This window comes from Camelus dromedarius, chromosome 4, assembly GCF_036321535.1.
Source record: "Camelus dromedarius isolate mCamDro1 chromosome 4, mCamDro1.pat, whole genome shotgun sequence".
In the NCBI taxonomy this organism is placed as follows: domain Eukaryota; kingdom Metazoa; phylum Chordata; class Mammalia; order Artiodactyla; family Camelidae; genus Camelus; species Camelus dromedarius.
This window is the reverse complement of record NC_087439.1, coordinates 70,973,364-70,987,982: the sequence shown is the minus strand read 5'-3', so window position 1 is coordinate 70,987,982 and position 14,619 is coordinate 70,973,364. Positions and strand designations below refer to the sequence as shown.

General features: G+C 37.8%; 1 protein-coding gene across 7 annotated transcripts in view; it reads right to left on the bottom strand.

Moving 5' to 3' along the window:
• ALS2 (alsin Rho guanine nucleotide exchange factor ALS2) overlaps positions 1-11,949 on the bottom strand; it is a 64,985-nt gene extending 53,036 nt beyond the window's left edge. For 6 of the 7 annotated variants that reach the window (XR_010380666.1, XR_004136813.2, XR_004136814.2 and 3 more), the window contains exons 1-2: positions 11,882-11,949; positions 387-466 (exon numbers count right to left, since the gene is read on the bottom strand). Coding sequence is in view for 4 of the 7 variants with exons in the window: in XM_031451984.2 (XP_031307844.2) it covers positions 387-406 (20 nt within the window). In the remaining 3 variants the exon portion in view is untranslated. Of the gene's footprint in view, positions 1-386; positions 467-11,471; positions 11,836-11,881 lie in introns of those variants that run through there. The other variant, XM_010991729.3, reaches the window with a different exon arrangement.
• Positions 11,950-14,619: the final 2,670 nt, after the last annotated feature.

The window sequence follows — 14,619 nt, the reverse complement described above, 5'->3', positions numbered from 1 at the left end:
CTGTGCCTTTTACAAGCATTTTAAAAAGGAACTAGCAAGGGAGAGGATATAGCTCAAGTGGTAGAGTACATGCTTAGCATGCACAAGGTCCTGGGTTCAAGTCCCAGTACCTCCTCTAAAAATAAATAAATAAACCTAATTACCCCCCCCACAGAAAAAGTAAAAAAATAAATTTAAAAAAACTTTAAAAAAAGGAACTAGCAACAAAGTATCACTAATTAGCTTTATTGTAATTATCTTCATCTCTTTACCAATCAACACAAATGTCACTATTACTACTTAGTAACTATCATCAAGAAAATTAAACTGAAGAGAAGCTACATGGAAGTGGAACTGTCTGTTCTGTTTTCCTAGAAGGATAGGGGACAAGGAAGAAATGGCTTTACTTTCTCTTCTTTGAGTCCATCGGTCAGTGGGAGCACTCCATCACCAAATCACTCCCTCTTTGCAAAAGGTTTATGAAGACCTAAATGGCAAAACACAGGTAAGCACAAAGAGCAGTGTAAGAGTACCTTGCTATTTTACTTGTCAGATTTTTAAAAAGAAGAAAAAAAAAAGGCAGTCCTCCAACAAGTGCACATTCATTGGGCAACAAATACGCAACAAAACTATTTAAACTATTTCATACCCCGCCTGCCAAAGTTGAATCTCTAAACTGAGCCTGCCCACTGAGCTTATAAAAATGTCTGTTGATCATCAAATGTAATGTCAAAGCAAGAAAAGACTACCTACAATTTAGCTGTACTTTGTCAGGCAACAGATTTTTTTGGCTTGTTTTTCATTATAAAGAAGGAAGTTCAAATCTGAAAATTCAGTACGTTAAGTATTATACACACACATTAAGGTTACTTTTTAAACGCTTCTGGAACATACAAACAAATATGTAAATATCAATTAAATAAACAACAATTTCTAAAATCTCCTCAGTAATGTATCAGATTCACATAGTTTTAATTTACATTTTTAATTTAATTTACACACACACACAAAACATCATTAAAACAGAAAGTTTTCCAGTTACTGGAACTAGTATTATCTTTCCCAAATCAACTTCAATTCAAAAACCATAATCCAAAGGGCTAGAAGAAAAGAGTTTGAATTTTAAAATATCTGCTTTAAAATCTACCATTTAATAAAAAAAGAGCCATATAAAAATTACAGTACAAATATCACGACCCATCAGTTCAGAAACTCAATGTTTAATAAAGTTAAGAGCTAGAAATATAAACAAGCAGACAGAAATGCTCAATACATTTCAACTAAAAATTTCACATCTTTAAAGACACCAAAACCCATGAAAATAAGGGCAATGAGGTTTTAGATGTGTGCACAACAAAAATATTGGGGCCAAATTTGTTATTTTCCTGCAAAAGGATATGGCATGATCACTGTTCTCTGAAAACAGTCCATATCAGCAGGAGTGATGTAAGACCCATCTGTTTACTCCAGGTTGCCTGTGAATTCTTACTGTTTTCCATCTGTATATCTGGAGGAAGTTACTCTATACCTAATGCTTATTTTAGAAAGATTCTGAATCATTCAAAGTTGGATGAAGAGTACTATATAAATGAAAGATATACCTGAATAGATTGAATAAATGCCATTCATTTAATAAACATGATAAATACTAAGTGGTACCATGCTTTGTGTGACAGTAATTAACTTCTAGTAAAATGTACAGTATATGGTGTACAGAGAAGTTCCAAAGTGAGGTCTAACCTGTGCTTATCTATCAGAGATCAAGGAGTAACCAGTCCCTTAATTAAAGTTAAACAATGCCCAATGGAAACCAGAGAACTCCTCTGGGAGCATGTGGAATTGAATTGTGGCCTATTGCCTGACAATCAAAAAATGTTGAGAATCTTTTGGTAAAGTGAATAAAGCAGCTGACCTTTCTTCTCTTTTGGTCAGACTTTTCTTAAAATGGATTACACCTTATGCCATATGATTTCTCACCATCGCTCATCTTTTTAAATCCAAATGGAATTAAAACACTACAAACTGTTTTGCAACGTCTTTTGTTACTTACTGTATACAGTGGGCAGAACAATGATTCCCAAGATGCCCATGTCCTAATGCCCAGAATCTGTAACTATGTTAGGTTACACGGCAAAGGGGAATTAAGGCTGCCAATCAGCTGGCTTTAAATTGGGGGGATTATAACCTTGTTATCCAGATGGACCCAGTGCAATCACAGAGTCCTTAAGAGTGGAAGGAGGCAGAAGAGTCCAAGAGAGAGATGTGATGATGCAAGCAAGTTAGAGAGATGCTGAACTGCTGGCTTTAAAGATAGCAGGGAGCAGCCATGGCCAAGGAATGTAGGTGGCCTCTACAAGCTGCAACAGACAAGGAAACGGATTCTGTCCTAGAGCCTCCAGAAAAAAAATGCTGACATTTTGATTTTAGCCCAGCAAGCCCAGCAAGCCCAGCAAAACTTGTGTCAGATTTTTAACCTAAAGAACTCTAGGATAATAAATTTGTGTTATTTTAAGCCACTAAGTTTGCAGAAATGTTACTGCAGCAGCAACAGAAAACTAATATATTATTTCATAGACATCTTTCTTGATCAGTATTTACAGATCTAATTTCATCTTAATGTTGTTTAATATATCTGACTTCTTCTGAGACATGTTTGCCTGGCATTCAAATAAGACAATGAGAAAAAAAGAAATGACTGCTAAGGAAAAAGGAACATTGCACCTAAATGTGGGAAGCTTATGTTAAAAAAGTTTTACCTCAGATATTTTATGTGACATTTACCAACTCCAGTTAATCTAACATTCTTTCTCTGTATCAGCACAGAAAAAGTAAACCAAAAATTTTTGTTTTTCTAGTATTTTTATGATCCCCTCTCTGGGAAATCTATTAAGACTTGCCTTGACCATTCAAATAGCATTGAAACTTCCTTACATTCTTTCACTGCTTAACATTTTAAATTGTTCTAAAATTGCCTAATCTTAGGGCTTCTTCTGGGGATATTTCTTCCCAGGTGAGCTTTCAGGTCCTTACTCTACATTCCTTTGGGGGTCAAGATCCCTGTACTCTGCTTCTTTTCTTCTGTTACAGTAACTTTCCCTCAGAGGACTTTATTATATCAACCAGCGCTGAAATAGAAGCTGTGTGATATATACAGAGTCAGAAAATGTGGGCTCCTCTTTTGCCTCATATGGCCTTCCCAGAGATCAATGGCGTCTGTAAAAGGAATAAGCTAGACTCTAGCATCCCCTTCAGCTGTTAAGTACTATGAGCCACAGAACAAAGCGACATTCATTTTAAAGTAGAACACTCTATACTTTGTCTCTTTTACAGTGAAATGTAAAGTAATTAAACTCTCAGGTGATCCTTTAAGGGGCAAAAAGCAAACCTTGGTTCTTAATGAATTGATTCCACTTTTAGATCCCACTGGATGCACACACCCTCCTGCTATTTAACAGAGAATTAGGCTATATTGTACATGCAGAGTGTATGGTTAACACCATGCTCTGGGAGTGCCCTAAAGAAGAAAAAAAAATCCAATCTAGATGTTCTAATTATTCCTAGGAAGAAAAGCTATAAACTATCAATGGGTCCATAATACTTTAACCAAAGTCCAAACATCTCTGAAAACTAAGTTTTTTCATCTAAGTCTTTTGGTGGCAAAATCTAACCTGACCTGAACTCATCCAACAGCAAAATCTGACCTGAACTAACATGATGCTTTTAGTTTTTACCCCTTTAGTGTGCATATCCATACATTTTGTCACAGAAACATTAATATGACTGTAGGGTGGTACCAAAGGTCTCATGGGAAGTGTTATATAACATGGTTTATGCATCTTATTTTAAAGATCAGAAAAACTCTGAATTTCAAAACATGCCTTACCCCAAGGGTTTCAAGTAAAGGACTAGGGATGTGTGTCCTAAAACAACTATCATTTTGGGTAGGGGTCCTCAACTTTTTAATGGCAATGATTTACATCATTTGTTTCAAAAGTTTCAAGTCAATTTTATGGTGATCATACTCACATACAGTGCCCAAATTAATTTTGTAAGGACTATCCTGCCTGCAAATACTCACTTGGCTCATCTTAGTGGAGGAAGGAGTTCCTGGGCTCTTTAATTTCTTATGAGAATGCCAATTTGGTGGAAAGAGGTAAATAATGAGAATAGTTAGTGCTCTGTCTCAGGACAACTAGGACTTAGTGACGTACTGGATGTAAGTAGGGGATAAAGGAGAAGGAGGTATCAAAAATGACCTCAACTTATTCCCTGAACAATTGTATAGTGGTGGTACCATTCACTGAAATGAGGAAGGTGAGGGGAAAGGATTCTGAAGTGAAAGATAAAAAAATTCTGGTAAGACAACATTTTTTAATAAGTTCAAGATACCTGTGAGAAATCCAAGAGTACATATCAAGTGAGTAACTGAACATATAAGTATGCGGTTCAGAAGAAAGGACTCAGCTATTGATATAAACTTGGGACAGCAAATGGACAGTATCTGGAATCAGGGCAATGGATAATACCACTAGAGTGTGTATTAAGAGAAAGGGAAGACACAGGATCAAACTGTAAGGAGCCTAGATAGGATGAGGAATAAGCAAAGATGACTGAAATGAGAAGTGGCCTGAGAGGCAAGAAACATGAGCCTGATGTGTGGGTACACAGAGCAAAGCAGAGAATGTTTCCAGCAGAAAGGACTGGTCAACACAGCTGGGGTTTCAGAGGATGAGAACTGAAAAGTGTCCACAGGATATCACTGCTGAGAAAGGCCACAGTCTCAGTGGTGTGGCTGGGGACTGAAAACCACATTGTAGTAGGCTGACTATAAATGGGAGGTGAGGACATGAAAATAAAGTTCATGTAAATGATTCTCTTTAAAGATGCTAAAATAGCAAATAGGGAGTAGCAGCTGGAGAGAAACGTGAAGATCAGGGTATGTTTTGTGGAGGGCTGGGGATAAGAGACAGTTGAACATGTTTGCAGGACAATGACACTGATCCTAGATGCAAGGGAGACAAGAGGAGAGGGGAGAACCAAAGGCCTAAACAAAGTGAGAAGAAAGCATCCAGAACACACGTGTGGTGGGACTGGTCTTTCCAAAGAGGCAGGGTCTACATTTTAAAAAGAAAGAAAATGACAGGCTCAGATACAGGCAGGATTACAGATTTTGTGGTGGGAGGATGAGTCCCACATGATGGCACCCGTAAGTGACTAGGACTTCACCGTAGGTGTGCTATGTATTCTAATCTCACTCCTGGCCATTCATTCTGTTTCTTTATTTTACTTTGGCATATTTACACATCTTTGTATACTGCCTTAAATCCTTTTAGTAACAAGGTACAATATAAATTTAAAAAATTTAAATGTGGAACAGAAATGTCTTAGTGAACTATTATCCCAAATGCAAAGAGAAAATTAAATCACATAGGATTCTATATATTCATCTCTAGGAAAGTTATTCTCTGGATAAAGTCCTTTTGCCTTACTAATTTAGTGAAAGGTAAATTTGCAAGTCATAAGTGTACTAACTTTAAAATGCTTAAATTTCAACAACTAAAACAACATGTATTTTTCTCACCCACTAAATCTCAGGTATGGAACTAACCTAAAACTTTCATGGAAGCCAAAAATATCTTACGCTCTATTATATCCCAGCTGTTTAACATAGTCCTGATATACAATAAGTACTCAATAAATATCTGTAGACAGACAAGGCCTATATAAATAAACAAGTTCCCGCCTTAAAGGAGTTCATATACTAGTATGTTCTGTCTGACTATAATGATGGCTGTCTCTAAGTAGACAGTACCCTCAAGGCATAAGAAAGCTAACTTAGCAATAGCAAAGCTGTCTAATTCTCCTGTCTCACTTACTGGTTGAAAATAACTGTATAGATTAAAACAGTAAAATAATAGCAATAATTATAGTGAACAAGAGTAATGATAAAACTGTCTAGAATGACACGACATTAAGGTAGGAAGACAATAAAAATAATAATATAGGAGCAAACTGCATCATAATGCCTTGAAAAGATTTTGGATAAGAGTGAATCTGATATAAAATTACTACAGATTTCATGCAGTCATTTACTCTTTCTTTTTAAAGTTTGAGTTGCTTGTGTTTTATTACAGTGTAGGAAATCAGTTTATATTGTGAATGAAGTAAACAATAACTGAAGACACTATGGCATTTTATACATGGTAAATGATTAACAAATGTTTGCTTTTAGAGGCTCAGTCAATATGTTTACACATGGATTAAGGCAACTTCTGACTTAAACCCCTGATTTACAAAACTAATCTATGCACCAATAACCACTGCTTTCTGGATATCCTGCCACCCAAGCCTTCATCCACCACCACTGAAAGTTGAGGAACACTCACCTTGCACTGAATCCTTGACAAACCAACCACTATCAAAGGTGGAGGCCACTTCAAATTCCAGCCCTCTCAGCCTGAATTGCTGCACCCGAGGCATTGCCTGACACCACTATGGGAGGTATTGGCCCCTTAAATCCTGACTGAGGGTTCAGGAATTCAGTAAATTAATGCATTAAATAAAGTCAGTAGGCTGGCCTAGACAGTACTTATTATTTATAAGTACTAATGGGATAATGCACTTACTAAGTCATTGATTCAAAACATACTATAAACTCCTGGAGGTCAGAAACTATGACTTATTCATCAGTACACTCTTGTACCCATAGTAACCACCAGGTATAAGCTGGCTACACATTAAATGAATACTCAGTGGAAGACAGCCCTTGGTCTTAAGTTCCAGCCCATGGACTTCCAAATGATTAGAAGGTTTCCAGTGCCTGTTATAAAAGTCAGTATCAAACACAAAAGCAAAGAGTCTTCTCATAACAGAAACTCTCACACATAATTCCTAATGGTACTTCCTAACAAGGAAGATGCTTTTATTTCATGTCACTTCACAAATGTTAGATAATCCAAGAAAGAACAGTCCACTTTTCCTTAGTACGTGGAGACAGTTTTTGGTGCAACCAGGGACACAAAGGTGTCACAGTCTCGCTTTTTCTTTTTTATTTTTTTACGGCGTGCTAATTTCACCATGAAACCTATTAAAACTACACTCTTCTGATTGTGAGAATCCTCTAAAATGAATGCTACTCATGAGGGAGGAAAAAAAATGGTAAAATAAACGTCTAGAATACCTATTAAGCTCCTTTTTGCACCCACTACATATTTTTAAAATGCATTTTTCAGAAATACTAAAATTCCCATGAAACAGTCTGATGAATATTATAATACTAGCAACTGACTTTCAAATTCCCAGGTACAATTTGTGCCTATTATTACATGATACCTTGTAATTTCTGATATAAAATGTTTATTCCTTCAATATTTTGCTACTATTCTTTTACTAAAATGGTCACTGAAGAAAAAAGGCCAATATTACAGAAATACAGTTCAAAGTATGTTGGTTTATTTTACCAATCAATAATATCTAGTGCTTAAGGTCATCAAGGGGCCACATAACTGAACATGGAGTACACACAAGCCTAAATATACTGCTTTGGAGATAAAGGTTTCACTTAGAGTATTTTAAAAGTGCTAATAACAGGTATTCTTGATTAGGAATAAAAATATTACTTAACACACAAGTTTTTAAACTTGTGTTTAAAAATACTAAGGATCAGCTTTTAAATTAACTATTCATTACTCAACCATTTAACACATTGTCATTATGTTTATATATTATCACGTAGAGAAAGAGAATTATTTTGTTTGAGCAATATCTAGGACACTTACATTCACAATATAAAACTCAGGTTTACTACACTGTAATAAAATGTAACCTACCCAAACTTTAAAAAAGAAATGTTAATGGTAGATACTGACAGGCATATGTAGAACAGATAAACAAGATTATACTGTATAGCGCAGGGAAATATATACAAGATCTTATGGTAGCTCACAGAGAAAAAAATATGACAATGAATATATGTATGTTCATGTATAACTGAAAAATTGTGCTCTACACTGGAATTTGACACGACATTGTAAAATGACTATAACTCAATAAAAAAGTGTTTGAAAAAAAAAAAGAAAGTGTTAATGACTACAGGATATATGCAGTAATTTCGTATCTGAGTCACTCTGTCCAAATTCCTTTATGATACAACGTACTCCCCTCTACTTTGAGAGTTCATGATCAGTATATGCCTGCACTTCTTAAGAGTCTCTAGAATTTAAATTCCCCTACAGCCTTTCAGGAAGGATCATTCCTCATATAATAAGGAAAGCATTTTCCCAGGAGCACAAGTCAAACATCAAAGTAAAATTAACTAAATAAATAGATGGTCTGTTTGTTCTCTTCAGAAAAGCTTTACACAGTGGAGCTGACTGGCACATCCTTTTCTTACTGCAGGGAGAGAATAATTATTTTTTTCAGAGTCTACTTTGATGCTACAGAGTAAAATAAAGTATATGGGGAGAGAGTCCTGGTTGTAAATAAAAATTATAGGGTGCTAGTTTCACAAACTATCTTAATCATACACAAATCTGTTTTTAAAAATTATATAATAATAATATACAAGTCTACATACCCATCACTCATATTTTAACAAATAACATTTTCATATTTCCTTCAGCTCTCTTTAAAACAGAAGAAAAAGTTATACATAGATCTGAAGGCATTCTACCCATCTTCCTGCTCCAGAGTTACCCACTATTCTTAATGTGTCTTATTTCCATGTATGTTCTTATACTTCTAATTACTTTCATTAGATACACACATATCAATAAGCAGTATATGCTATATTGTTTTAAAACTCTACATAAATGCACAATACTGTACGCACACATCCTTTGTCAACTTGCTTTTATTCAATATTATGTACTTGAGATTATTCATGTTGATAAGCAAAGATCTAGTTCATTTTTACTAGAGGGTAGTATTCCACTGCATGAATAAACCATAGTTTATCCATTTCCTTATGAAAGTACAGCTGGATTTTCTACTTTATTACTATTTTAAAAGTTACTATAATCATCTTTGTTAGATGTTAGCCTGGGCAATTGTCCCAAGTTTAGTTAAGAATTTGGCTCAACAAAAATTTAGGTTGTGGAAGAAAAGAACCTTGGAATGAAAGTTACCCATCCAGCTCCCACTGTCTCATCTTTTTCTCATAGGAGTTGAGAAAACTACATTTTCTTCATAAAGTAACTCTACAATAAAAAAAAAAAAAAAAGATAACTCTACAAGAGCCCAAAGAAGTACTCATTACATTGCTGATTTGAATATTTTTGCTCTATCCATGTGGATCAATTAGTTCAGCTACTTTACCAGTTGTTCAGCTATTTTACCAATTGTGTGATACAGGCAAACATCAAGACATAATGTAAAAACAGCGCCATTACATCTACAAAGGAATAGGAGATGGGGATAGGAAAATCAATGCAACACTAGAAAGAATCAAGTGATAGTTTGTTGCTATTTTACTTGTGGTTACCGTGGATTTTCTTAAGGACTGATATCCTACTAAATCTACTACTTTCTTATTACTGATGACTGAGTTATTTGGTCATCAACGAAGAGTTAAAAGAAAAAAAACATAAAAACAAAACAAAAAAACTCTACCAGAAAAATTCCTAATACAGTTGGAATATGCAGTAGGTTTAATTCCACAAAGTTATTAAAATCCTCACAGCGTTCCTCTGAGTGTCTGAGAAGAGGGCTCAACCTCACACTACACCCAAGCAACCCTTCTTTTACACAAGCTCAAAACTCACCTCTACCTTCCCTCCTAGTTTTTCAAATTGTACCTTACCTAATCTCATACTAATCCAGAATTATAAAAGTTTTTTTACAAGTCAGTCATATTCTCTGGAAATACCCTGAGAATGGGACCAGCAATACTGCATGTTTTTCATGAAAACATAGAAGATTAACAGTATTCTTTCCACCTGATCACATGAAAACTAAAATCAGGTCTCAGTGAGGTTCTTACCATGCCTTTCTTTCTTAAACAGTCAAAATGCCCTAAGTCAGTCAATGACAACCTAAATTCTGAAAGGTTGAAATCTGAAGAGAAGGGATTCCAGTCCACATTGTGTAAATCAATTTAAAAAATAAGAGCCTTATATAATGTCACTCAAATTTTCCTCCCAAAATTATGTTTGGTACTTTACTTTCTGCATCATTATCTGTTCAAATTTTAATATTGTGAAACAGCTTGTAACGTTTCTTGCTATAGGATGAATCTTGAATCTGCCAATACTAGTCATAGTTTGGGAACCAAGTAATAAATTTAAACTAAGTATAGATTCCACCATAATTTTCCACATTAAAGGCTCTAATGGAACACCAAAGTTACTAAAGACTAACCTGAAATCATGTTTTCTCTAAATACACTCCTATATCATAAAATTATCTGGATACTATCCCTTGATTTTAAAAAGTGAACTATAGTTCTTTTCTAAAAATACTCAGTTCTCTTTCACATCATCTGGAAAACAATGAGTCAGTGGGTCAACATGTAGTGGAAAAGTAAACTAATTATAAAAATAGCTAATATGTATTGAATCTTTATATACAGTGCCAGGCACTGTAATAAGTACATGAACCATTACATATAAAGGTACTATTATAAGGAAGGTACTTTTATCCCTAATTTAGAGATAAGGAAACTGAGGCAGGTAAGTTAAGTAACTTGTAAGTAACTTGCCCAAACTCAAAGATGTAAGTGTATGTGATTCCAGGTATGCCCAGGCCTAAAGCCTAGGATCTTCACCACTATGCTTGTATTATTAAGATTAAAATACTGTAATTTACTGCAAAAGCCAATTTTTCACTCCTTTAAATTTTTAAAGTATTCATTAACTCAAAGGTCAAGGGGTCACTCCAAATCACTTATATTTATGATAAATTTAAATAATATTGAGCAAACAAGTTTGCTGAATTTCTGTACCTGTTCAGAATAAACACACATCACACAATTTTATTCTCTGAAGCCTTTTAAAGAACATTTATAGCCACCAACAAATCCAAAAGGCTATAGACTAAGGATTGACGTTTTTGTTCAACAGTTACTTCCTTTTCCATTCTAAACCAGAAAGAGAATACTTGAATAAGTCACTTTAACCCGTGTTTTTTTTTTGTTTTTGTTTTTTTCCCTTCCCTCATCAACAAAGCCCTAAGCAGTACACCACCACTTAGGCCAACCTACGGTTGGTCAACCTATAGGGCTACTGTCTCCAAAGTAGCCCTATTACCCAGAGGACCAATACCAGCGTCAAGACCATTATCTCACGATAGCCCCTATGTTATTTTCGTATCTTCACTTCTCAAAAGAACTTACCACCCTCTGCTGGCTCACTTGACACGCCAAAGGACTTAGCTAAACTACTAATTCTTAATAAAATCATTTTCTTCATTCGCAACCGCTTTTTCAAGTCACCGAAACCATCGGTCTACTCTCCACCGCGATCTGCATCCAGGGGCAAACCCACCAGGACACTCACCAAGGTTCGCGGCCAGAGACCCCAGTTTATCTGCTCTGCGCCTAAAGTGGGTAATCAATAAATCCTCCTGAATGAATGGGTGGAAGGCAGCGTGGGTGGAGGCGGGAAGGGGGGCGTGAAGGAATTTCACAAGGCTGCGTCTCTGCTGCGGCGCCCCGACTCCGGAGGGAGAAACGGGGGCGGGTGGGAGAACCTAGGGCCGTCGGGTGCTGCTTCACAGGCAGGCGCAGTGGGTCGGACGCTGGCTTGGGAAGACGCGGGCGCCGTCTACGTGGGTCCCCACAGCTCTCTCCCGGGCCTCGGCCTGCGCCTCCGCCTTTCTCCCGGACCCCGGCCTCAGGCACACTGGAGGCCCCGGCCAGTCAGCCCCGAGAAGCCGCGGGGCCAACCCAAGACCCGCGCTCGCTCACCTGACGCTCCACCGGCAGCACCGCGGTCTGCATCCAGCGCGAGCCCGGCAGCTCCGCGGGTTCGCGAGATCAGCTGATTCACGGGGGGCGGGGCCTCCGAGCAGGGGCGGGGCTGCGAGGCTGTGAACGAGAGTGAAGGCGGGAGGGAATCACCCCCGAAGTAGGTGGGGTTAGATACCAACGGCGTCTGGTAGGGGTCAAAATTAGTCCACGGGCGTCAGGCACCGCGGGTGGTGTTCCCAGTAGTCCTGTCCTCCCTTAGATCAGGGCGGAGCCCCCCTCCGGAGATACACTTGGGCAATGACGTAACATGTGCGTCGCCGGGCCGAACTACCAGAGTGCTTCCATGGTAACAGATGGTGATGCGAGTGGTTGGAAGCTGCAGTCTTTTTGTTGCTACCTCAAACTGCCGGAGTCCGAAGGGAAAATTCGCTACTCTTGACAGTGAAAAGGCTAAAATGTCTTCAGACTGCCTCTATGGATTATACCCTGACGGTAGTCGCTTCCTCCCCCGAGAATGACGTCATCGCCGCGCGGCGCTGGTTGGCCCTAGTATCCACACTGTGTTCTTTAATGTTTAGTTGCAACCCTGAAGGATGGAGTGTGGTAGGAAGGAATGGGTTGGCCTCTCCTATGATCCTCACTGGGCTCCCCAATATACAGTCTGAGTAAAACCAGTTTGTTTGCCCAGCACACAGTTTCAGTCTAGTTTTGTTGCAGCCACAGCCCCATTCTGACTCAGCTCGCACCTCCGAAGTTTCCTCAAGAAAGTATTCCGGAGCCGCTACTCTTGGCACACAGAGTGTGCAAACTCTACTGATAGGCAATGTGCCGTCGTTGAACCTACAAGCGTGCATTCAGGCCATCAACGACAGATGTGCAGTCAGGGTCTGAAGCTCCTGCGCATAAATTGTCTATTACGTTCACCAGCATCCTTAACTCAGTTGCCTCCTTGATCTTCCATCACCTGCAAAACCGTTAGTATGCAACAATTCAACTAACCTTGTACACTCTTGCACCAGTGCTGGAAATTACTTAACACTGAGGATTAGCACCACTGCAAACAAAAGGTGTCCAACTTCAGTCAGCCCCTCCATGTGGCCAGGCAATTTTGCTAAGCCCAAAACTGTCGTTAACACATTGCTACTCAGAATTTCTCCTATCCCCAACCTCAGTTATTCCCAACCCACACACTCTTCTAACTTCTTACTGAACTCTACCCACGTACCCTCTTTGGTTAAAAAATAATAAATAAATAAATAAATAAATAAATAAATAAATAAACAAACAAACAAACAAACAAACAAACTTTACCTTCTACATTTCTGAGGAAAATGACACCATCACGGATTAATTTTCTTAATTCCCATCAGTCACTCTTACAAAGCCTATCTGCAGCCTCAGCCTTACTTTCTTTCTCCTTTCTCCTTAGAAGAAGTGTTCTGCTGTCTCAAGGTTAATCCCTTTCAATCTCCTTAAAGGCTTGCTCCATTACTTACCCCTTCTCTGTGTATTTTCAATCTCCCTGTCTCTTGTTACTCTTACTCTTAAGGATATAAGCCTGTTCCTGCCTATCCTATCTTTAATTTGCTTTTCCTCTGTCCTCCTTTCTTTTGCAACCTACATTTTCACCTCTACTTTTAAGATCTCCCAATCTTCCTCATCCCAATCTGCAATCTCTACTTTTTCAGGTCTACTGAAACCAGTAGTCACCTTCTGATTTTGGAATCTAATGATACAGTCTGAGAATGGGACCATTCTATCAACCAACTAAAAGAAAGAAGATGATCTATATTTATTGATGTGGAATGATCTGGAAGTTAGGTTAAGAGGACAAAAGCTAGATGCTGAATCATGTGTATTGTATTCTACCAATTTTGTGTGTCTTTTCACAGGAGGAAGAGAGAGAAAGAGAGAATATATATCCTTGTCTTTGTATGTGCACATCTTAGTTCTGAAAGGATGCATTAAAAAGCGACTGACACTGGGGAGGAGAACTGGGAACAAAGGTGGGAAGAAGACTCACTTTTCACTCCATGCTATATTGCACTGTTTGAATTTGTAACTTTACGAATATAGTTTGAATATGCTTTTTAAAATTTAAATTATTTTTAAAGCTTTTAGATGTAAATAAAAACATATCAATCAATCAATCAATCAATCCAAAAAAAAAAGCATATAATTTTCAGATTTATCTTCCTTTCCCTCTTTTCCTCCTTGAATTCTGGGACATATTCCTTCTGGTTTTCCTCCTGCTCCTCAGACCTTTCCTCTACCTTTTCAGACTCTTTCTCTCACTTGTCCCTTAAATATGAGGACTAAATAAATATTTATTGAACACTTATTGTGTGCCAGGCACTGTTCTAGGCATGAGAGAGGCACAACAATGAACAAAACAGGCAAGAGTCCCTGCTCTCGTGGAGCCTGCACTCTGCTGGCATGGAAGACGGTCTCCAGAAATGGCAGCCATCAGTTCCTCCCTTCAAGTGTACAAATGCCACTGTGGACAGCAAGAGATGGAGTCTATTTCCTCTTCCTCTGAATATGGTCTAGCCTTTTTTTTTTTTTCCAATGAATAAAATGTGACAGAAATGAAGCTCTGAGACTTCTGAATCAAGACATTAAAAAGAACTAGCAGCTTCCACGTTTCCCTCTAAGAAGCCGGCTGCCATGCTCTAAAGAAGTTTCAACGACACCACAGATTGATAAGAGACAATGTGAAGGATAGGCCACATGGA